The sequence below is a fragment of the Mytilus trossulus genome, chromosome 11, assembly GCF_036588685.1.
Source record: "Mytilus trossulus isolate FHL-02 chromosome 11, PNRI_Mtr1.1.1.hap1, whole genome shotgun sequence".
NCBI lineage: Eukaryota > Metazoa > Mollusca > Bivalvia > Mytilida > Mytilidae > Mytilus > Mytilus trossulus.
This window is the reverse complement of record NC_086383.1, coordinates 70,376,755-70,403,284: the sequence shown is the minus strand read 5'-3', so window position 1 is coordinate 70,403,284 and position 26,530 is coordinate 70,376,755. Positions and strand designations below refer to the sequence as shown.

The window sequence follows — 26,530 nt, the reverse complement described above, 5'->3', positions numbered from 1 at the left end:
TAAGTAGTTTGTATGCATTAAAAATGCTGGAAAAAATGTTTTGAAAAAAATAATTTCCATGGTATTTTGACCCCCCTGCGGTATATTGAACCCCCTACTATAGACCTTAAATTTCAAAAAAATCTAGCTCTTCAAAATCCTTAACATAATTATTATACTCCTACAAGTAGTTTGTATGTATTTAACAAACTGGCAAAGATATTTTGAAAATTTTACTTAGCCATGGTATTTTGACCCCCCTTGCGGTATATTGAACCCCTACTATAGACCTTAAATTTCAAAAACTCTAGCTATTCAAACTCCTTAACATAGTAATAATACTCCAAATTGTAATTTGTATGTATTCAACATGCTGGAAAAGATATTTTGAAAATTTTACTTAGCCATGGTAATTTGACCTCCCTGGGGTATATTGAACCCCCTACCATAGACCTTCCATTTCAAAAAGTCTTGCTATCCTAACTCCTTAACATAGTAATTATACTCCAAAAAGTAGTTTGTATGTATTTAAAATGATGGAAAAGATGTAAGAAAAAAAAAAAATTCCATGGTATTTTGACCACCCTGCGGTATATTGAACCCCCTACCATAGACCTTAATATTCAAAAATTCTAGCTATTCTAACTCCTTAACTTAGTAATAATACTTCAATAAGTAGTTTGTATGCATTTAACATCCTGGAAAAAATGTTTTGAAAAAAAATAATTTCAATGGTATATTGACCCCCCTGCGGTATATTGAACCCCCTACTATAGACCTTAAATTTAAAAAATTCTAGCAATTCTAACTCCTTAACATAGTAATAATACTTCAATAAGTAGTTTGTATGCATTTAACATCCTGGAAAAAATGTTTTGAAAAAAAATAATTTCCATGGTATTTTGACCCCCCTGCGGTATATTGAACCCCCTACCATAGACCTTAATATTCAAAAATTCTAGCTATTCTAACTCCTTAACTTAGTAATAATACTTCAATAAGTAGTTTGTATGCATTTAACATCCTGGAAAAAATGTTTTGAAAAAAAATAATTTCAATGGTATATTGACCCCCCTGTGGTATATTGAACCCCCTACTATAGACCTTAAATTTCAAAAATTCTAGCAATTCTTACTCCTTAACATAGTAATAATACTTCAATAAGTAGTTTGTATGCATTTAACATCCTGGAAAAAATGTTTTGAAAAAAAATAATTTGTATATTGAACCCCCTACCATAGACCTTAATATTCAAAAATTCTAGCTATTCTAACTCCCTAACTGAGTAATAATACTTCAATAAGTAGTTTGTTTGCATTTAACATCCTGGAAAAAATGTTTTGAAAAAAAATAATTTCCATGGTATATTGACCCCCCTGCGGTATATTGAACCCTTACTATAGACATTAAATTTCAAAAATTCTAGCTATTCAAACTCCTTAACATAATTAAAATACTTCAATAAGTAGTTTGTATGTATTTAACAAACTGGCAAAGATATTTTGAAAATTTTACTTTGCCATGGTATTTTGACCCCCCGCGGTATATTGAACCCCCTATACCATAGACCTTAAATTTCAAAATTTCTAGCTATTCAAACTCCTTAACATAGTAATAATACTCCTACAAGTAGTTTGTATGCATTTAACAAATTGGCAAAGATATTTTGAAAATTTTACGTAGCCATGGTATTTTGACCCCCTGCGGTATATTGAACCCCCTTATATAGACCTTAAATTTCAAAAATTCTAGCTATTCAAACTCCTTAACATAGTTATAATACTCCTACAAGTAGTTTGTATGTATTTAACATACTGGAAAAGATATTTTGAAAATTTTACTTTGCCATGGTATTTTGACCCCCCTGCGATATATTGAACCCCCTACCATAGACCTTAATATTCAAAAATTCTAGCTATTCTAACTCCCTAACTGAGTAATAATACTTCAATAAGTAGTTTGTATGCATTTAACATCATGGAAAAAATGTTTTGAAACAAAATCAATTCCATGGTATATTGACCCCCCTGCGGTATATTGAACCCCCTTCTATAGACCTTAAATTTCAAAAATTCTAGCTATTCTAACTCCTTAACTTAGTAATAATACTTCAATAAGTAGTTTGTATGCATTAAACATCCTGGAAAAAATGTTTTGAAAAAAATAATTCCCATGGTATTTAGACCCCCCTGCGGTTTATTGAACCCCCTACTATACCTTAAATTAAAAAAAAAAATAGCTATTCAAACTCCTTAACATAGTAATAATACTCCAATAAGTAGTTTGTATGTATTTAACAAACTGGCAAAGATATTTTGAAAATTTTACTTAGCCATGGTATTTTGACCCCCCTGCGGTATATTGAACCCCCTACCATAGACCTTGAATTTCAAAAATTCAAGCTAATCTAACTCCTTAACATAGTAATAATACCCCAAATTGTAATTTGTATGTATCGTCATGCTGGAAAAGATATTTTGAAAATTTTACTTAGCCATGGTAATTTGACCCCCCTGCGGTAAATTGAACCCCCTACTATAGACCTTGAATTTCAAAAATCCAAGCTATTCTAACTCCTTAACATAGTTATAATACTCCAATAAGTAGTTTATATGTATTTAGCATACTGGAAAAGATATTTTGCAAAATTTTAAATAGCCATGGTATTTTGACCCCCCTGCGGTATATTGAACCCCCTACTATAGACCTTGAATTTCAAAAATCCAAGCTATTCTAACTCCTTAACATAGTTATAATACTCCAATAAGTAGTTTATATGTATTTAGCATACTGGAAAAGATATTTTGCAAAATTTTAAATAGCCATGGTATTTTGACCCCCCTGCGGTATATTGAACCCCCTACTCATAACCTCTAATTAAAAAAAAAATAATAGCCAATAAATTGTAAATAAGATTATCTGCAATACTATTTCTCAAAAACAGGGGGGTTCAATATACCGCAGGGGGGTTCAAAATACCATATGTGAAAAATGACCCCGGGGTCAAAATACCATGCGGTATAATGACCCGGGGTCATTTTACCGCATGGTATTTTGACCCCGGGTTCAATTTTTAGGGGGTTCAAAATACCATATGACACCGGACTGACGGATGAACAGACAGAAAGACAGAGTGCAAACTACATTTACCTTCTAATAAAGAGCTATGCAATGAGTTCATTATAATATATCATTTTGAACTTCCTGTAAGAATCAAATATAATATGCAGATTTTTTTTTTATAACAAGTCAGTATAACGGCCCTGTAGAAAAAACTAGAGGCTCCAAAGAGCCTGTGTCGCTCACCTTGGTCTATGTGAATTATAAACAAAGGAAGCAGATGGATTCATGACAAAATTGTGTTTTGGTGATGGTGATGTGTTTGTAAATCTTACTTTACTAGTCTTGCTGCTTACATTTATCTCTATCTATAATGAACTTGGCCCAGTAGTTTCAGTGGAAAATGTTAATAAAAAATTTACAAATTTTATGAAAATTGTTAAAAATTGACTATAAAGGACAATAACTCCTTAGGGGGTCAATTGACCATTTCGGTCATGTTGACTTATTTGTAAATCTTACTTTGCTGAACATAATTGCTGTTTACAGTTTATCTCTATCTATAATAAAATTTAAGATAATAACCAAAAACAGCAAAATTTCCTTAAAATTACCGATTCAGGGGCAGCAACCCAACAATGGGTTGTCAGATTCATCTGAAAATTATAGGGCAGATAGATCTTGATCTGATAATAATTTTACCACGTGTTGGATTTGCTCTAAATGCTTTGGTTTTTGAGTTATAAGCCAAAAACTGCATTTTACCCCTATGTTCTATTTTTAGCTGTGGCGGCCATCTTGATTTGATAGTTGGGTCACTGGACACATTTTTAAATCTAGATACCCCAAAGATGATTATTGCCAAGTCTGGATTAATTTGGCCCAGTAGTTTCAAAGGAGAAGATTTTTGTAAAAGATAACTAAGATTTACGAAAAATGGTTAAAAATTGACTATAAAGGGCAATAACTCCTAAACGGATCAACTGACCATTTCGGTCAAGGTGACTTATTTGTAAATCCTACTTTGCTAAACATTATTGCTGTTTACAGTTTATCTCTATCTATAATTATATTCAAGATAATAACCAAAAACTGCAAAATTTCCACAAAATTACCAATTCAGGGGCAGCAACCCAACAACGGGTTGACCGATTCATCTGAAAATTTCAGGGCAGATAGATCTTGACCTGATAAACATTTTTACCCCATGTAAGATTTCCTCTAAATGCTTTGGTTTTTGAGTTATAAGCCAAAAACTGCATTTTACCCCTATGTTTTATTTTTAGCCGTGGCGGCCATCTTGGTTGGTTGACCGGGTCACGCTAAACTAGATACCCCAATGATGATTGTGGCCAAGTTTGGTTCAATTTGGCCCAGTAGTTTCAGAGGAGAAGATTTTTGTAAAAGTTAACAACGACGACGGACGACGGACGCAAAGTGATGGGAAAAGCTCACCGGGCCAGGTGAGCTAAAAATGCACAACAATATCTTAAGCCGGTTAAGGCATATCAAATTGCCAAAAATATGACCATTAACATGATAAAAGGACAAGATCTCTGAATATCAGACTAGAATTTTGTTTAAATCATAAGAGAAACTACATTCACCAATCCCAACAATAGTGTTATTGAGTTCGTATTACCGTTAAATTCGTTCAATAAGCCGCAGGTTTTTTCTATGTCTTTGTCTTTTCAAGTTATAAAGATTACCTGATTCTGAAGCTAATAGAGAGGTGGAAGATACCAAAGAGGTATTCAAATATAAATGAAAAGTTTTAATGTTGTAGATTTTCTTACCTGGATCAATATAAATCCAGCTTCTAGTCTCAACATCAAGGCCACAGCGACCTTCTATTAGGGAAATCCCATCGGTAGGATGTCTTCCATCTGGAACGACATCACCAGCTAATAGCTTGACAAGACTAGTTTTTCCGACCGCGAACTGGCCTGTTACCATACAGCGCATGTCATAGGAAACATACGTTCCACTGCCAAGTAACCTGTTTAACATAGTGGACTTTGTCTGTGTGTGGATTGGATCTGTAATTATAACTTTTTCTATTAAAATATCAATAAGTCTAAGTTTAATAAAGATTTGTTAACCAATTTAAAAGTTTGTTTTCAATATTTTTCATTAACAAATCATTAAAAGTCTATGTCAAACATGGATTGATTGTTGTTTGTGTAACGTCCAGCTGTTATCTATAAGGTCACATGAATGAATAATCATTGGTGAAAATCCCAAGTGTCTACCACTTACGGTTTCTGATTTAGAATGGTCAACTGACTTTGTTTAATTTTCAAAGGGGCATAACCCCACCAAGAGTCTTTTTGGTTTAAATAAATCAAACTCATAGTGTGATTTCTTGAACAAATTCCACTCATCGGTGGACAGTTAAGGCATTTATTCACTCACAAGATTTTATGGGTTGGGTTTTGGGCAGATAACTCTGGACTGACAAAATTTTGAGACTCACAGGGACGATCGACTTGTTATAACTTGACTTTGTATATGCACAATTGAATACAAGAAGTGGATGGGACCAGGTGTCAAGTGTGTCAAGCCTCAAACTTGTATGACAGTAATCACAATTGAATACAAGAAGTAGAGGGAACCAGGTGTCAAGTGTGTCAAGCCTCAAACTTCTATGACAGTAATCATAATTGAATACAAGAAGTGGAGGGAACCAGGTGTCAAGTCTGTCAATCCTCAAACTTCTATGACAGTAATCACAATTCAATACAAGAAGTGGAGGGAACCAGGTGTCAAGTGTATCAAGCCTCAAACTTCTATGAAAGTAATCACAATTGAATAAAAGAAGTGGAGGGAACCATGTGTCAAGTGTGTCATGCCTCAAACTTCTATGACAGTAATCATAATTGAATAAAAGAAGTGGAGGGAACCCGGTGTCAAGTCTGTCAATCCTCAAACTTCTATGACAGTAATCACAATTGAATACAAGAAGTGAAGGGAACCAGGTGTCAAGTGTATCAAGCCTCAAACTTCTATGAAAGTAATCACAATTGAATAAAAGAAGTGGAGGGAACCAGGTGTCAAGTCTGTCAATCCTCAAACTTCTATGACAGTAATCACAATTGAATACAAGAAGTGGAGGGAACCGGTTGTCAAGTGTATCAAGCCTCAAACTTCTATGAAAGTAATCACAATTGAATAAAAGAAGTGGAGGGAACCAGGTGTCAAGTGTATCAAGCCTCAAACTTCTATGAAAGTAATCACAATTGAATAAAAGAAGTAGAGGGAACCAGGTGTCAAGTGTGTCAAGCCTCAAACTTCTATGACAGTAATCATAATTGAATACAAGAAGTGGAGGGAACCAGGTGTCAAGTCTGTCAATCCTCAAACTTCTATGACAGTAATCACAATTCAATACAAGAAGTGGAGGGAACCAGGTGTCAAGTGTATCAAGCCTCAAACTTCTATGAAAGTAATCACAATTGAATAAAAGAAGTGGAGGGAACCATGTGTCAAGTGTGTCATGCCTCAAACTTCTATGACAGTAATCATAATTGAATAAAAGAAGTGGAGGGAACCAGGTGTCAAGTCTGTCAAGCCTCAAACTTCTATGACAGTAATCATAATTGAATAAAAGAAGTGGAGGGAACCAGGTGTCAAGTGTATCAAGCCTCAAACTTCTATGACAGTAATCATAATTGAATAAAAGAAGTGGAGGGAACCAGGTGTCAAGTCTGTCAATCCTCAAACTTCTATGACAGTAATCACAATTGAATACAAGAAGTGGAGGGAACCAGGTGTCAAGTGTATCAAGCCTCAAACTTCTATGACAGTAATCACAATTGAATACAAGAAGTGGAGGGAACCAGGTGTCAAGTGTATCAAGCCTCAAACTTCTATGACAGTAATCACAATTGAATACAAGAAGTGGAGGGAACCAGGTGTCAAGTGTATCAAGCCTCAAACTTCTATGACAGTAATCATAATTGAATACAAGAAGTGGAGGGAACCAGGTGTCAAGTGTATCAAGCCTCAAACTTCTATGACAGTAATCACACTTGAATACAAGAAGTGGAGGGAACCAGGTGTCAAGTGTATCAAGCCTCAAACTTCTATGAAAGTAATCACAATTGAATAAAAGAAGTGGAGGGAACCAGGTGTCAAGTGTGTCAAGCCTCAAACTTCTATGACAGTAATCATAATTGAATAAAAGAAGTGGAGGGAACCAGGTGTCAAGTCTGTCAATCCTCAAACTTATGACAGTAATCACAATTGAATACAAGAAGTTATCCCTCTTTCTATACTGATATTCTAAAGCATGTATAGCAATTGCAGGACATATTACAAAAACATGCAATTCTTAGAGTATAACATACAAGATTGCACACGCTGAAATGTCTCACCTTCTTTACTAACCACTGATTTTATGTGGATAGTCCTAATTATAAAGCTTCACTACAAGTAACACATAAACTTAACATGATCCAAGAAAATGAGGTCTAGGTCAGATAAACCAAACGGGAAATACATGTACACCTTACAATCATTCAATAAACCAAACATAGTTGACCTCTTGCTTATAGTTTCTAAGAAACAGTAATAACCAAGAAAACTTAACATTGACCAATGAACAATGAAAATGAGGTCTAGTTCAGATGAAACATGAAAATGAGGTCTAGTTCAGATGAACCATGCCAGACAGACATACACCTTACAATCAATGTATGCATTAAATATAGTTGACATATTGCTTATAGTATCTAAGAAACAAACTTAACCATGAAAACTTAACATTGACCAATGAACCATGAAAATGAGATCAGAGTCAGATGATGCCTGCCAGACAGACATATAAACCTTATAATCCTTCCATACAACAAATATATAGTTGATCTATTGCTTAAAGTTGAAGAAAAACAGACCAAAACTCAAAAGCTTAACACTGAGAAATGAACCGTGAATACGAGGTCAAGGTCAAATAAAACCTGCGAGACTGACACGAACATCATAAAATATTTCCATACACCAAATATACGACCTATTGTATATGGTATTAGAAAAAAAGAACAAAACTCACAAACTTAACTTTGACCACTGAACCATGAATATGGTCAAGGTCGGATGACACCTACTAGTTGGACGGGTACACCTTACAATCATTCCATATACCAAATATAGTAGACCTACTGCTTATAGTATCTGATATATGGACTTGACCACGAAAACTTAACCTTGTTCACTGATCCATAAAATGAGGTCAGGGTCAAATGAAAGTTGTCTGATGGGCATGAGGACCTTGCAAGGTACACACCTCCTAAATATAGTTATCCTATTACTCATAATTAGAAAGAAATTAACATTACAAAAAATGTTGACTTTTTTTTCAAGTAGTCACTGAACCATGAAAATGAGGTCAAGGACAATTGACATATGACAGACAGAAACTTTGTCATATAAGGCATCTATATACAAAGTATGAAGCATCCAGGTCTTCTAGCTTCTAAAATATAAAGCTTTTAAGAAGTTAGCTAACGCTGCCGCCGTTGGATCACTATACCTATGTCGAGCTTTCTGTGACAAAAGTCGTAGGCTCCACAATAAATTACCTTCTATCCCTTGTCCAGCAGTCACACCTGAAGATTTCTTTGACATGACAGTCTAAAAAATGAGGAATATGCAATGTTAATATATCTTCACTCATGTCACTCATAGAATTATTAAATTTCTAAAATATTTACCCCCAAAAATAATATACAATAAAAATGTCACATTATAAACAGTCGAACCTCATTATGTCGAAGTCAAAGGTAATGGACCAAAGTTTTCGACTTATCAGAGGTTCAACTCATCCGAGGTCGAGTGTGTTGTCATAAATTTGGAATGCATGAAATAAGTTATGAGATGTGTGTAAAATAGATACTTTGAACAGTGTGCCTTTTTTCGATATGACACTTGATGATTGTGTATTCAATGTCCATATGTTTTGATCCTTCATCATAATTAAACACATAAGTACATGAGTACAGACACAAACCATGTACAAATAAAATCAATAGTATACACCAATACCAAGGACCAGAACTCTGCACAAAATCAACAGACCAGAACAAACTCTGAACTTGATCTGTAACTTGTAATGGTACAACTATATACCAAATATCAAATCAATATCTTAAAGCAAAATAAAATAAAATGCTTAGCTGAGGGCAGCCTGATACGACCGCAGAGGTCGAACCCTGCACAGTTTGGTTACATTTGGACACAATAATCAAGGCTGATACTGTCTGAATTCGGATTGTGATCAAATTGTTGACATAACATAGGTTTCTGACACAAATAAATGTGGTTAAAGATCTTAAAAATTTGAAATGGGACATTTAATTTTCCTAGAATGGTCTGATATCCAAAATGTAACAACATGGTCAGATTCAGCATATAAAAAAACACCAAAAATTTAATTTTAGTTGAAATCAAACTCTTTAATTTTGGACCCTTCTAACCTTTATATGGACTTATTTGAAAACAGGGTCCGAAATACAAAATCTAAATGCACAATAAGATTCAGCATATCATACAGCCGCAATAACTCAGTTTTAGATGAAATCAAACAAAGTTTAATTTCGGACCCTTTTGACCTCAATGTAGACCAATTTAAAAATGGGGCCCAATATCCAAAATAGAATTACGAGGTAAAAACCCCAAAAAATTAAAGACTTTAAATAAATCCCATTGGAATTGGTTAAAAGATTAACAAAAAAATACTGTGCTATTTTGCAATTAATTTATCCCATTGAAATTGGTTAAAAAATTTGTCTTTATGTTCAATTGAAGATTTTCTGCTATTGCACAATTTTGTGCAATTGACGATTTATTGCGCAATGCTATGCTATTGTGCAATACTGTTCTACAGCACAATACTGTGCAATTGAAGATTTCTTGCTATTGTGCAATACTGTGCTACTGTGCAATTGAAGATTTCTTGCAATTGCGCAATACTGTGCTATTGTGCAAAACTGTGCTTTTGCTCAATACTGTGCAATTGAAGATTTCTTGCTATTGTGCAGTACTGTGCAATTAGGCAATAATGTGCTATTGAGCAATACTGTGCTTTTGTGCAATACTGTGCAATTAAAGATTTCTTACAATTTCCAAAATACTGTGCTATTGTACAATACTGTGCAATTGAAGATTTCTAGTTATTGTGCAATACTGTGCAATTGAATTCTTCTTGTAACTTTTCAAAACTTTTGAAGAAAAAAATATGAACTCCCCCAAAAAATTGGAAAAAAATCCCCCCCCCAAACTTTTTGACACCCCTCCATGGATTTTTTACCTCAAAACTCAATCCCAGCCTTCCCGTTGTGGTATGGAACCTTGTTGTACAATTTAAGAGAGATTCCATAAACTTAAACACAAGTTATTGTCTGGAAACTAGAAAAATGCTTGTTTTTGGGCCCTTTTTTCCCCTAATTCCTGAACGTTAAGGGCAATTACTCATTGAATCAATCCCACCCTTCCCTTTGTGATATTGAACCTTGTGATCTAATTTCAGAGAGATTCACTAAAACTAAAGTCATTGTCTGCAAACCAAATGCGTTTTCTGAAGATGACGCCGAGGCCGACATCATAGTATTATGAATAATGCTATAAACGCAAATTTCGGAATACAAAATGGCTACTTTCCCTAGTTAAAGACTGCAGGTCGAGCGTGGAATCTACCCCCTCAAAATATTTGTAAATGTACAATGAAAATTCTCGTTCTGAATCAATTACTCAAGAATATATTTGTTACACAGAATGAATGACAGAATGAATAAAAATTGAAAATTTGACATTTACCTTTTATGGTTCAATATCCACAATCCAAGTATATCAAAGAACCACAAGAATTCAATTTTTTATAATATCAAACAGGAGTTTAAAATCCAGAATCTTAATACAGTGTAAGATTGGGCAAACCAAAGACAAATGAAAGAGCACTGATAATTCAATTTTTGATGAAATCAAGCAAAGTTTAAATTTGGAACACAAATTGGACCAACTTTGAAAACATGCCCAAAATCTAAAATTCAAAACACTGTTTGATTGGGCATATAATAATTCAATTTTAACCAACTTAAATACTGTACCCAAAATCAAAACTCTTAAAACACGCTTAGATTCAGCATATTAAAGAACCCCTAGAATTCATTTCTTTTTTGAAATTAAAATTAAAGTTTAATTTGGGACCCTTTGGACCTTAATATTGACCAATTTGAAGACAGCTGGCCCAAAAATTAAAGATCTAAATGCACAGTTAGTCTGCATATGAAAGAAAAGCAATAATACACAATTAGATTCAGCATATCATACAGCCGCAATAACTCAGTTTTTGATGAAATCGAACAAAGTTTAATTTTGGACCCTTTTGACCTCAATGTAGATCAATTTAAAAATGGGGCTCATTATCTAAAATAGTAATACAAGGTTAGAACCCCAAAAATTAAAAGACTTTTAATTAATCCAATTGAAATTGGTTAAAAGAATGTCTTTTATTTTCAATTGAAGAATTCCTGCTATTGTGCAATATTGTGCAATACTGTACTATTGTGCAATATTATGCTATTGTGCAATACTGTGTAATTGAAGATTTCTTGCTATTGCACAATACTGTGCTATTGTGCAATACTGTACACTTAAATATTTCTTGCTATTGCACAAAACTGCTATTGTGCAATACTGTGCAATTGAAGATTTCTTGCTTCTGTGCAATACTGTGCTTTTGCGCAAAACTTTGCAATTAAAGATTTCTTGCTATTGCGCAATACTGTGATATTGCCCAATACAATGCTATTGCGAAATACTGTGCTGTTGCACAATACTGTGTTTTTTTGCAAAACTGTGCAATTGAAGATTTCTCCTTGAAAAAAATTAAAGACTTTAAATTAATCCCATTAAAATTGGTTAAAAGATTTGTCTTTATTTTCATTTGAAGTTTTCCTGCTATTGCACAATACTATGCTTTGAAAAAAATTTCAATTTTCAAAAATTTTGAAGTAAAAAATATGAACCCCCCAAAAAAATTTGAAAAAAAAAATCCCCCCAAACTCATTCCCAGGCTTCTCTTTGTGGTATGGAACCTTGTAGTACAATTTTATAGAAAGATCCATACCCAAAAACAAGTTATTGTTCAGAAACTATAAAAATGTGTTCTTTTGGCCCCTAATTCTTAAACTGTTGGTACCATAACCCCGAAAATCAATCCCAACCTTCCTTTTGTGGTAATGAACCTTCTGGTAAAATTTCATAGAGAGACATCAATTAAACTAAATTTATTGTCTGGAAACCAAATGTGTCTTCGGACGATGACGCTGCTGACGACAACACCTACAACAACATAGCATTATATATAAATATGAACGTATAAAAATGCTGAAAACTGATTACTTTCCTTTATTGTTTAAGCCAAAGGACCATAACTCTGCACAAAACTTCAGACCCGAACAAACTCCGAAATTGTTCTATAATTTGTCACGGTAAACCTAAAACTGTATACCAAATATCAAATCAACATCTGTAGGCATGACGACAAAAAGTGTGGAAAACTATTTCCTTGTGTGAATTTAAGAACTCAAAGGACCTGCCATGTGAGGGACTCAAACTCATAACCGTAGTGTAAAAAGGCTAGTAATATAGTTGTTAGCTACTTAAAAGGATATTTGCTAAAGTAGGACAAAGTTAATTGTTGGCCAAGCTAAAAATAGTTAATACGTTAAGTTATCTCCATTTCTATGCATTCTATACAAAATTAAAAAAATTGAATAATTGACACAGCATAGGTTTATGACACAAACAGAATGTGGTCAAAGAACTGAAAAAAATGAAATTGGACATTAAGGGGGTACAGAACACCTAAAAAACATAACTCTTACTCATTGCTACGTTTTAAAATCGTGTGCAATATGCAAGCTTTTAAATGATCATGATCAGAATGTTTACATTATTGCTAAGAGCAGCTGTACACCTATTGTTATTCATTTAATCTTTTAATCCATTTAAAGTTACTAATTCTCAATAAAGGAATCTTCAAGGAGACATAATAGGGAAATTTCAGTGTGAAATAAATTTACCAAAAGAAAACCAGGACGTTAGAAAAGGAGGGAAATAGAAAGGACCAAAACTGTTTTCGTTTTTTACTTGCCAATGCCTAGATCTTACATAAAATGAAATAAAGTACAACGATGCCAGCATTTGATTTTACAGGTGGGAGGGCTAGAATTAACAAGAGGCTCTCAAAAGCCTGAATCGCTCACCTTAATTTTTTTGGTTAAATCTCTCATCAATGATTGTTTTGGCTTTTCAATTTATTTAAATGTTCTTTGAATCGTCCTATTTTCTTCAAAAGCAAAAAAAAATCGTTTTCTCCTATGTTCTATTTTAGCCATAGGAGCTATGTTTCTTGACATACAAGGAAATGAAATATAAAATTTATACTAGATACTCTGAAACTCATTTAGCCTAAGTTTGGCTGAAATTGATACAGCAGTTTCAAAGGAGATTTTTTTTTAAAGTAAGTCAACATGATGAACAAATTGTGAAAAAAGTCTTTAAAGGGCAATAACTCCTTAAGGGTTCAATTGACAATTTTGGTCAAATTGACTTATTTGTAGATCTTACTTTGCTCAACATTTTTGCTATTAACAGTTTATCTGTATTTATAATAATATTCAAGATAATAACCTAAAATTGCAAAATTTCTTTAAAATCATCAATTCAGGGGCATTATACCTGAAAAACCAGTTACCCAATTCGGCTGAAAATTTCAGGACAGGTATACCTTGACCTAATAAATACTTTAACTTCTTGTCTTATTTGCTCTAAATGCTGGAGTTTTTGAGATATAAGCGAAAAACTGCATTTTACCCTGTGTTCTATTTTTAGCCAGAACGGCCATGTTTTTTGACGAAATAAAAAATAAAGCACAAACTTTATTTTATACACCCTACTGACCATTCAGTTGAAGTTTGGTTGAATTTGGTTGAGTAGTTTTAGAGTAGAAGATTTTTTAAAGTTAGCAAATATGATGAACAAATTGTGAAAAATTGTCATTAAAGGACAATAACCCTTTAAGGGGTCAATTGACAATTTTGGTCATATTAACTTTTTTGTAGATCTTACTTTGCTGATCATTTTTGCTGTTTACAGTTTATCTTTATCTATAATAATATTCAAGATAATGACCAAAAACTGCAAAATTTCCTTAAAATTACCAATTAAGTGGCAGCAACCCAACAATGGGTTGTTTGATTCATCTGAAAATTTCAGGGCTGATAGATCTTGACCTATTGAACATATTACCCCATCTTAGATTTGCTCTAAATGCTTTCGTTTTTGAGATATAAGCCAAAAACTGCATTTGACCCCTGTGTTCTATTTCAAGTAACGGCGGCCATGTTTTTTGACGGATCAAAAATCCAAGTGCACACTTTGTGCAGAATAATCTAAGGAACAATCATGCTAAGTTTCATCCAAATCCATTCAGTAGTTTCAGAGAAGAAGATTTTTGAAAGTTAGCAAATATGATGAACAAATTGCGAAAAATTGTCATTTAAGGACAATAACCCCTAAAGGGGTCAATTGACAATTTTGGTCATATTAACTTATTTGTAGATCTTACTTTGCTGATCATTTTTGCTGTTTACAGTTTATCTTTATCTATAATAATATTCAATATAATGACCAAAAACTGCAAAATTTCCTTAAAATTACCAATTAAGTGGCAGCAACCCAACAATGGGTTGTTTGATTCATCTGAAAATTTCAGGGCTGATAGATCTTGACCTAATGAACATATTTACCCCATCTCAGATTAGCTCTAAATGCTTTCGTTTTTGAGATATAAGCCAAAAACTGCATTTGACCCCTGTGTTCTATTTTAAGTAACGGCGGCCATGTTTTTTGACGGATCAAAAATCCAAGTGCACACTTTGTGCAGAATAATCTAAGGAACAATCATGCTAAGTTTCATCCAAATCCATTCAGTAGTTTCAGAGAAAAAGATTTTTTAAAGTTAGCAAATATGATGAACAAATTGCGAAAAATTGTCATTTAAGGACAATAACCCCTAAAGGGGTCAATTGACAATTTTGGTCATATTAACTTATTTGTAGATCTTACTTTGCTGATAATTTTTGCTGTTTACAGTTTATCTTTATCTATAATAATATTCAAGATAATGACCAAAAACTGCAAAATTTCCTTAAAATTACTAATTAAGTGGCAGCAACCCAATAATGGGTTGTTTGATTCATCTGAAAATTTCAGGGCTGATAGATCTTGACCTACTGAACATTTTTACCCCCGTGTCAGATTTGCTTTAAATGCTTTCGTTTTTGAAATATAAGCCAAAAACTGCATTTGACCCCTATGTTCTATTTTAAGTTACGGCGGCCATGTTTTTTGACGGATCAAAAATCGAAGCGCACACTTTGTGCAGAATAATCTAAGGACCAATAATGCTAAGTTTCATTTAAATCCATTCAGTAGTTTCAGAGGAGAAGATGTTTGAAAAATTGTTAACGACGACAGACGACGACAACGACGGACGCCAAGTGATGAGAAAAGCTCACATGGCCTTTTAGGTCAGGTGAGCTAAAAATATTGTCCTGCATTTTGTTTAATTGTAATCATAGGGGGGAGGGGGGGACTGGGATCGGGTGTTTTAAGCTCGAGATTTCGGAATCCAGGAATACTTTTTTCAAATTTCAGGATGTCGGGATTTAAATTTATACTCGGGATTTCATGTTTTTAAGCCCGGGATCAGGATTCAGGACCCCTCCTACCCTCCCTCATCTGACATCATTTTCCTGGATTTTAATTTTTCATTCTTTAGGGAACTGCAATTTTCATTAGTTTATCTGTAATTGTTTACATAAATTGTAATTCTGCTTGTTTATGCCAAATTACTGTTCCTGCCTTGTTTGCTCAAAAGCCTGTCTTGCTTTTTTCAAATTTCATCCAAGCCTCCCCTCAAATGGTAGCTCCCTCTGACAATAAAATTGTAACCAAATAAATAAATAAACCATGGACAATTATACAATGCTTCTGTTTGTAGATCTTCGTACCAAATAGATTAAACTCAAAACTGAATTGACTCCACAATACTTTTTTTAAAATCATACCTGTAGTTTTTAATTAAGACACTATGGGCTTTAATTAGTAATACACTTATGTTAAACAGGTTATGATTAATTTATAATTTAAAAATTTCTGGCATATTTTTTTAAAGTGCAATTGAATATTTCATTACATAATATATTTATGTAAAAAGTTAGAAAAAACTGAGGGGGATACTCAGCCACCAGTGCATCATTTACATGTTACAGAACAAAGACAAAAAGAAGAAAAATAACCATCCGATTCAGTCCACAAAACACAACACATATTCATGCACTCTCACATTCATCTGAATAAAAAAAAATACTACATCTTTCTAGTATCTTTTTTCAACCTTTTATCCTGACAGGTGTAGAAAATAAAAGGGTGTCTTCTATTCCGTCCGCAATTTAGGGAAATTCAAGTCTATATTTAGAATCATGGTTGAAACTGAAACTACACATATGTATGATATAAATAGAACATGTTATTTTTGGTTTATGAAATTTAAATTTCGAAATAAATATAAAAAAAGAAACTGTGGTGTTATTGCAAGTGACAAGTGAAAATGTTTCTTCTCAACTATCAATTCAAGATTATTACTGAATAGAGTAATCATTCTCTATAATAATAAGGGTCCCAAAAAATAATGTAAAATAAATAGTGTAACTGCCGTGCTTTTAAGTAAAAACCAGTTGTATCTAATTTTCATAACCTCTGCAGAAATACTAAAAAACAGTTCTAAGATTAACGAACTTGATTTCACAGTATAAGGATTTTGCACAGTCAGCTCTATTTCATCTCTCATTATAAGGCATGCTTCTTTGCACGAATAGTTTTGTTCTTAAGTTTTGAATTGTATATTTTTGAATCTGTAGACCAATAAATTGAAAATCTTGATCATGTAAAGCATCTGCCAACTTTAAAGCTTTTCCCTATGAATCATAGGTATTTTTTACGTGTCATGCTTTTAACTTCAACAGCTCGTATCTCAAATCAAAAATCAGTTACATCCTTTTTTTGCCCCTGCAACTGAAAGTAAGGGGGGGTATTGTTTTACCCCTGCCCGTCTGTCCTTCCATCTGTCCCATTATTGGTATATAATAACTACTCCTACTGTTTGATTCCTAGGAAGTTTTCACTTTGCTTTCTGTTGAATAGTTAAGTACGTACACTGCGCTTCAATGGAAACTATCCCTTTTTCAAACAATTTTATGTGACTACATGTCCATTATGTATTCCGTGCGCATGGAATGGGTTGACATGTCATGAAATGTGTCTATATTGTTGTATGGTCGATTAAAGCTTGTGTATTATGATTTTTAAAAATAAATATGAATTCATAACTTCATAAAAGTCATGGCCGGTACAAATGTTTCTTACCAAAAAACAAAATTATCGTCCTTGAGGTCAAAGTTCAAGGTCACATGAGGGTCAAAATTTTAAGAAGGCTCACCACCTCATGATGATACATCCACATGCCAAAGATGTAAGGCCTAGGTCAAAAGGTGAAGAAGTTGTGGCCTACATGGTTGTTTTTCACGAAAAAAACATAATTGACCTTGAGGTCACATTTGAAGGTCACACAAAGGTCATCTTGATGCAAGACACTTAACCTCGTTATGATACATCCACATGCCAAATATCTAAGGCCTAGTTCAAAAGATGAAAAAAAATATTGCCATTATGTACTTTTTGAATAGATTTTGCTCTTATTTTATGAACCAATTTGAGGGTGGGGCGTATTTCAAACTTAAATACCAAAAAATCTAACAGTTAAATTTTTTTTTTAATTTGCAAGAACAAATGACTAGTATAGCACTACAAATGCTTAGTTTTATGAAAAAATTAAACGACACATTTAAAAAAATCTTCTTCAAATACTAGAAGCACAGCATTCACTTTTCGGGGCAGATTCTGGTACCCCTATTAAAGTTCGGACAAAATTTTAGATCCAGAATAAAAAACTTACAAGAAAAGGGTATCAGTGAAATAATATTTACCTCAGCTATCATTATTAGCTATGCTATTGTCAATTTAGGATTAAATTAAAAAAAAATTAACATATTTACCCTTTTAAAATTTTTACAAGATGTTTAGGTTGGCCTAGTTTATCAATGAAAAAAATTAAGAAAAATTAAACAACACGATTTTTTCTGGGTATAGTGTTGGGTACCCTTTAACCTATTATGGTCCAATATCCAAATCTAAGTACATTGTTAGAATAAGCATATTAAAGAAACCCAAGAATTCTATTATTGATGAGATACTTATAATTAAAACATTCCTGTTCAAAGGGAAATAACTCAAAATAAACAGGAGACCAAATGACATAGAAATTAATTATTAATTATACCATTTCTGTTCAAAGGGAAATAACTCAAAATAAACAAGAGACCAAATGACATAGAAATTACTTATAAAAAACACCATTTCTGTTCAAAGGGAAATAGCTCAAATTCATAGTAAAAATCACTTTTGTTACTGAAAGGACAACAACTCAACAACGAAAACAGCTCAAATCGTGAATATTGAACTTGACCTTCATTTAGTCACAGAAAACAACATATCATAATTTGAAAAGATTTCGTCAAAGCTTTTTCATGTTAATGAACGGACAGTCTATGGCAGCTGCCCACCTGGCGCTGTACATCCTTAAATCAATAACCAAAAACAATTAAATATCAAAAATCAAGAAAACTTGCTCTCGTCTTGTTCGCTCTAAAATATGAAATAAAAGACATTTGCGAATTTTATTGAATATTGAAGAAATCACATGATAATAAATTCCTGAATTGAATCAAAGCGCTGAAATCTCTGAGGTGTGAAGATGACAACTGGCTGGTTTTTTTTAAAGACAAATGAATAGGTCAAGACTACCTGAATTGTACAAATAAATACCGTAGGCTTGTATATTTCTCAGTGGTACATAGTCCAAACCCCCTTCTCTCCACAAAATTTTAAGTAAATAATCTTTTTGTTACTGTTATCAAAGGTCTAATGAAACCCAGGTAATTTCAAAGAATTCTAGTCAAACCGGCACCTGGTTAAATTGGCACCCGGTATAGTCAAATCGGCACCTGTTTAAATCGACACCTGATATAGTCAATTTGTCACCGATGTTAAATATATTTTTAACAGTATTTTAAGCAAAAAGAGTTAAATACCTAAGGAAGGGATTGTCCAAAAATATTAACTTTCACATTTTTGGGGGTTCATAGATATAGGAAGATGTGGTGTGAGTGCCAATGAGACAACTCTCCATCCAAATAACAATTTAAAAATTAAACCATTATAGGTTAAAGTACGGCCTTCAACACGGAACCTTGGCTCACACCGAACAACAAGCTATAAAGGGCCCCAAAATAACCAGTGTAAAACCATTCAAACGGGAAAACCAACGGTCTAATCTATATAAACAAAACGAGAAACACGTATATATTACATAAACAAACGACAACTACTGTACATCAGATTCCTGACTTAGGACAGGTGCAAACATTTGCAGTGGGATTAAACGTTTTAATGGGCCCAAACCTTCTCCCTTTTTCTGAAACAATAGCATAACATCACAACATATAAAAACATACGATAAAATATCAATTAGCAGACTTAACTCAATCAAAAAACGTATGATTACACAATGAACGAATAAATTTGATCTGCGATATCTGAATACAAATGCACAGTTAATTAAATATTAGAGAAAAACATTCATGACCAAAAGGCTAACAAACAAATTCAAACACACTGAGAATTATTTAACCAATCAATGTTCACTTTAGAAAAAAACCGTTTTTTTATAATCTTGAAGTTTATACAAATGTTGTAAGAATAAGTGAAAAATTGAAGATAATACAAATAATCAAAGCTGGTATACAGCCAAGATCCATATAAATAAAAAATGACAAAAAAGCATTATAAACAGTATCAACAGGTCGAATTAACAAGAAAATACGATTTGAGAGTACTCGCAGTTACTGACAGCTAGTTAAAAGCCAAAACCAATTAATAGTAAAAAATCATGCATCAGAGACTAAATGTACATTTTGTATATATTTATTTTTACCAACTAAATGTGTATTTTTAATCATATATATGAGGTATTGGATATTCTTTATGCATTTTTTAACCAGTTGAGCATTTTTCAGGATTGTTGGTTTAATGTTGTATAAACTTTCCTGAAAAAAAAACACCTTAAATTTGCTAATTATTTGGCATGAAAGTTTGATTTATTGAAAGGGATTCATAGTTTTCCATTTTATTTTTCTAATTGTCTCATTGTTAAAACAACAGCTTGGGTAAGGGCTTCGTTGTTTACCTTTATACACAACAGCATAGTAACTATGTACTTGGTAAGAGTTATTAATCAACTGAATAGAAAATATTATAACAAATATTATTGGATGCTGAATTGACTTCAAATAGGTGCCGATTTGACTAGATGCCGATTTAACCAGGTGCCGATTTGACTTGTACATTTCAAATCCTCTGCGATCAAGTGCGGTATTTTCTTGAGAAAACCTGTTTTCCATCGTCAAACAGAAGTAGAAACTGCTTTAAATAATTCTAGAACGCATCATGATTGTTAAAATAAGTTAAATTCACTTAAAAAACAATTTTGAAACTTGCGATGTTTAAACAGGAAGTTTAAAAAGCATGTGTAAAAGAAGAAATTAACCGGTGAGAGTCGAAATCCGTACATGACAGATATCACGATAATACGACTTTGATGTTTGGATCGTGTCAATCTAGCAGATACCAGTTTATTTCAAATGCATTGAAAAGAAACGAGAAATTTGTAATGAAAGGTTTAGTTTTTATATTAACCAGTTTTAATTTGATATTAAATAGAAATAACTTATTAATATGGATAAGTTAAAATTATTACTTTGAAAAATGATGAGAGCGCCCTCTACAATATCAATGATGGCGGAACGTAAACAACCACCTCGCCGCGAAATTGAACTTGTTCTCTTATTTCTTGCTTATTGTACTCTATAGTCCGCACCCCCTCTGGAAGGTCCAATTTTGGAGAATAAAACCGCAGACTATACAAGCCTTTCTATGGACAGGTCAACATTTTTGTTGTAAATAAAATAAAGTATGTAAATTGGTTCCCCTCCGACTACAACACTTTGTTCGAGTGTACAAATACAAACAGATACCAGTTAGTTTGTAAAATAGGAAATATGCAACCGAGTGTGGTAGGCGGAGACTTCCTGTTGTTCTGGTCAATGGTATCGGAACAATGCCGCTGAAGCGTCATTTTCCAAAAATGACAACTAAGCTTAGTTTAAAGCTTGTTAAGTGTGGATTTAGTGCCTCAAATGTATGATGTTGTCCAATCAAAATCAAAATCAAAATCATGATGATCAATAAATTGCTTTATAATTTAAATTTTGTGATCAAGACATAAAGAGTTTTATATTTCTTTATATTTAGTAAATTATTTTCTACTTGATTCATTGTAAGCATATATAATTTAACACCATATGTACCTGTAAGTATTCCATCACTTCTTTATACTGTCCCTGTTTACTCTCTGCTGCTAGATCGTATGGAGTCTCACCCTGAAATACAGACAAATCTTTATATTACTTTCATCTGTTAACTACAAAGAAGACTTTTTAACACAGATCAATAGGTAAGACCAGTAGCAGCTAAGTGGTGATTTATTTTATCTTAACAGATGCTTACCATATATATATATATAACTCATGAGACGACATTCAGATTATTTTTCACAATTTTGTGAAGACTTTAAATAGGCTTTTAACTCTTTTTTGTCCTATAATTTTCTTTGCCGTTTAAAGATTGGTAAATGCATCCTTATGTCTACATGAGGGTGTGGAGGACTTTGGGGGTCTTCATTTTTAACTATTCTTTTCTAATTTTGTGGACACATTATTGAGAGTTCTTTATATTTTTAACACCCCAATATTGTTCTCTATTTTCTATATTTTTGCACCCAATTCTTTTCTATTCATTATTTTTTTACCGATTTCTCTCCATTTTCATTTTTTTCTTCTTCCATTCATGATTTTCTAATCTGCTGTAAACCCATCCATACCCTCCTATATCTGTATACCCACACCATACCCTCCTATATCTGTACACCTCCTCCACAACCTCCGATATCTGTGTAACAAATAAACACCCTCCTATACCTGTATACACCATCCACACCACCCTATATATGTATACCCCATCCACACCCTCCTATATCTGTATACCCAATCTACACCCTCCGAAACCTGTATTCCCAATCCACACCACCCTATATATGTATACCCCATCCACACCCTCCTATATCTGTATACCCAATCTACACCCTCCGAAACCTGTATTCCCAATCCATACCACCCTATATATGTATACCCCATCCACACCCTCCTATATCTGTATACCCAATCTACACCCTCCGAAACCTGTATTCCCAATCCACACCCTCCTATATCTGTATACCCCATCCATATACTCCAATATCTGTATAATCATCTCCTCCTATATATGTATACCCCATCCACACCCTCCTATATCTGTATACCCCAACCATTCTCTCCTATATCTGAATATCCCATCCACACCCTCCTATATCTGTATACCCGATCCACACCCTCCTATATCTGTATACAATATGAAATAATTAAGCGATTTTTATTTCCCCCTTATTGAATCCATATAAATAATGTCTAGTAGTGTTTATTCCTGTATAGAAAATATGTTTCACCCAACATAAAGATTATCTGTCATTGCCCACCTCTCATCTGTTTAAATATAAAAACAAGATGAAAGCATTGCTTCCAATATTTTAAAACCATCTGATAACTTTGTTATAATTGTCATGACAACAGATTAGAGTTTACACAGATTGGTGTTAGTTTTGTTTGACAATTTGTTTGTTTACACTGATTTTGGTTACAGCAAACTTGCATGACAGTCTATATAACTTTTTCATTTCTTCAATTTAAACATGACACTATAGCCTTTAAACCATTTGACCAAACATATCTTATTCATCATTTGAGTGATTTAATACTTAATAGTTGAACACTGGGCATATACTATAAAATATTACCTGACGTGTTGTAACCAAGGGACTGGCACCTTGTTCTACTAGATATATTGTGGTCTGTAGTTGTCCCCACTCAGCAGCATGATGTAAAGCTGTGTATCCATTGTTCTATAATATAACCAAATAACATGTAACTATAATGTACAATACTTTGTTATCAATATCAATAATATACAACATATCCTACAACTGACATTAAAACTTGTCTGATAAACTGAACAATGTTGTGTAATAAATATAAACAAAATATTGACACATGAATCAGTGGTCAAAACTGAATAAAATGACCAGTCACACTTGTATTTATATTGTACATAAACAATAAATAAACATGTTTTGTTGTGAAATGTCAAAACTTCCATTAAACCTGATATCTTAAAAAAATATTTTTTTCAAGAAATGTGTAAAATAATTATATCAATGGATTCAGTAGAACATAACAAGTAAAATGAGACCCCACTTTATATGATTCTTACAAATATTTGTTCATTAAAACTGTCTAATTAACAATATGATTTTGTGTAGATTCAGTATAACTATTCATTTTAATAAAATATCTTTTTTAAGAAACATGAAAAGGAGTAATATTTTCTAATTCAGAACAATAATATGAGTAAAATGAGACCCCACTTTATATAATTATTACAAATATTTGTTCATTAAACCTGTCTAAATTAACAACATGATTTAGTGTAGATTAATAGTAATGTGATCAGACTAAGTAGATAACATACTGTGATGTCGATCTTACATCCTGTATCAATGAGGAGTTTACAGATCTCCAGGTGTCCATTCAAGGCAGCATACATTAATGCTGTCTGTCCATACTCCTGGAATAATACAACTGACATCAAAACTTGTCTGATAAACTGGACAATGTTGTGTAATAAATATAAACAAAATATATATCACATGAATCAGTGGTCAAAACTGAATAAAATGACCAGTCACACTTGTATTTATATTGATCATAAACAATAAATAAACATGTTTTGTTGTGAAATGTCAAAACTTCCATAAAACCTGATATCTTAAAAAAATATTTTTTTCAAGAAATGTGTAAAATAATTATATCAATGGATTCAGTAGAACAAAACAAGTAAAATGAGACCCCACTTTATATGATTCTTATAAATATTTGTTCATTAAAACTGTCTAATTAACAACAGGAATTAGTGTAGATTAAATATCATTGATCATTTAAATGAAATATTTTTTGTAAAGAAACATGAAAAAAGTTATATTTTCTGATTCAGAACAATAATACGAGTAAAATGAGACCCAACTTAATATAATTATTACAAATATTTGTTCATTAAAACTGTCTAATTAACAACAAGATTTTGTGTAGATTAATAGTAATGTGATCAGACTAAGTAGATAACATACATCTGTGGTGTCGATCTTACATCTTCTATCAATGAGAAGTCTACAGACCTCCAGGTGTCCTCCCTCGGCAGCCCACATTAATGCTGTCTGTCCATATACCTGGAATAATACAACTGACATCAAAACTTGTCTGATAAACTGGACAATGTTGTGTAATAAATATAAACAAAATATATATCACATGAATCAGTGGTCAAAACTGTATACAATGACCAGTCACACTTGTATTTATATTGTATATAAACAATAAATAAACATGTTTTGTTGTAAAATGTCAGAACTTCCATTAAAACTGATATCTTAAAAAAATATTTTTTTCAAGAAATGTGTGAAATAATTATATCAATGGATTCAGTAGAACAAAACAAACAAAATGAGACCCCACTTTATATGATTCTTACAAATATTTGTTCATTAAACTGTCTAATTAACAACATGATTTAGTGTAGATTAATAGTAATGTGATCAGACTAAGTAGATAACATACTGTTGTGATGTCGATCTTACATCCTGTATCAATGAGGAGTCTACAGAACTCCAGGTGTCCTCTACTGGCAGCCCACATTAATGCTGTCTCTCCTCTCTCCTGGAATAATACAACTGACATCAAAACTTGTCTGATAAACTGGACAATGTTGTGTAATAAATATAAACAAAATATATATCACATGAATCAGTGGTCAAAACTGAATAAAATGACCAGTCACACTTGTATTTATATTGTATATAAACAATAAATAAACAAGTTTTGTTGTGAAATGTCAAAACTTCAATTAAACCTGATATCTTAAAAAAAAAAAATTTTCAAGAAATGTGTAAAATAATTATATCAATGGATTCAGTAGAACAAAACAAGTAAAATGAGACCCCACTTTATATAATTATTACAAATATTTGTTCGTTAAACTGTCTAATTAACAACATGATTTTGTGTAGATTCAGTATAATTATTCAACTGTCATGTTAAATTTTTTTTTAAGAAATGAATAAAATATTTATATCAATGGATTCATTAAAATTCTCTGAGTAAAATGACATCTCACTTTATATAATTCTAACAAGTATTTGTTAATATAATGATTTAATCTGTCCGATTAACATGATTCAGAATAATGATCAATTTTTTAAAAAGTAACTTTTTCAAAGAAATATGAAAAATAGTTACATTTCCTGATTTAGTACGAGGAGACGAACAAAATGAGACCCCACTTTATATGATTCTTACACATTTTTGTTGTCCATTAAACCTGTCTAATTAACAAAATAATTTTGTATATATTAAGGAATGTGGTCTAAGTGAAGCAATAACATACATGTGCGATATTTGTTTTACACCCGCTGTAAAACCTTGGTGTAAAAAATATTCTTGTAAATATTCAAAGTAAGAACTTTATCAACTATTATTCAAAACAAACAAAAACAATTATTAAAACAAAAAATACCTTTATGCATTTTTTCTCTCTCACTAAAACTGTTAAATTAAAAACAGATTTTGATATAATATCGAATTCAGTATATGATATAAATATCAGTTTCCATACAGATATATTATTATATTATGTACAATTTGTTCTGCCCTGAAGTAACTTGTAGTTGTGTGTTTTATACTGCTGGTGTACAATTTGTAATGTTATGAAGTAATTTGTAGAACTTTGTTTGTTTTATACTGCTTATGTACAATCTGTTATGTTCTGAAGCAACTTGTTTTTTATTTTTTATACTTCTGTTATTAAAGTTCTAAAGTAAATTGTTGTCGTGTGTTTATGTACAATATTCAACATTTTGAAGTTACTTGTAGTTTTCACTGTTTCGCTGTGCTTTAATTTTAAGTTACATGTAGTTTTGTGTCTTTTTTTGTTCATGTACCATAAAATGCTGTATCTTCAAATGATTTTTCTATGAATTATTAAAATAAGG

The 26,530-nt window shown here is 32.4% G+C and overlaps 1 protein-coding gene across 1 annotated transcript in view; it reads right to left on the bottom strand.

The window, feature by feature from the left end:
* The window catches only part of LOC134690274 (uncharacterized), a 69,622-nt gene extending 44,402 nt beyond the window's left edge, over positions 1-25,220 (bottom strand). The window contains exons 1-7 of the mRNA XM_063550250.1: positions 25,121-25,220; positions 24,662-24,712; positions 24,032-24,054; positions 23,228-23,332; positions 21,648-21,719; positions 8,619-8,670; positions 4,836-5,078 (exon numbers count right to left, since the gene is read on the bottom strand). Of these exons, the coding sequence (XP_063406320.1) occupies positions 4,836-5,078; positions 8,619-8,670; positions 21,648-21,719; positions 23,228-23,332; positions 24,032-24,054; positions 24,662-24,712; positions 25,121-25,220 (646 nt within the window). The remainder of the gene's footprint in view (positions 1-4,835; positions 5,079-8,618; positions 8,671-21,647; positions 21,720-23,227; positions 23,333-24,031; positions 24,055-24,661; positions 24,713-25,120) is intronic.
* Positions 25,221-26,530: the final 1,310 nt, after the last annotated feature.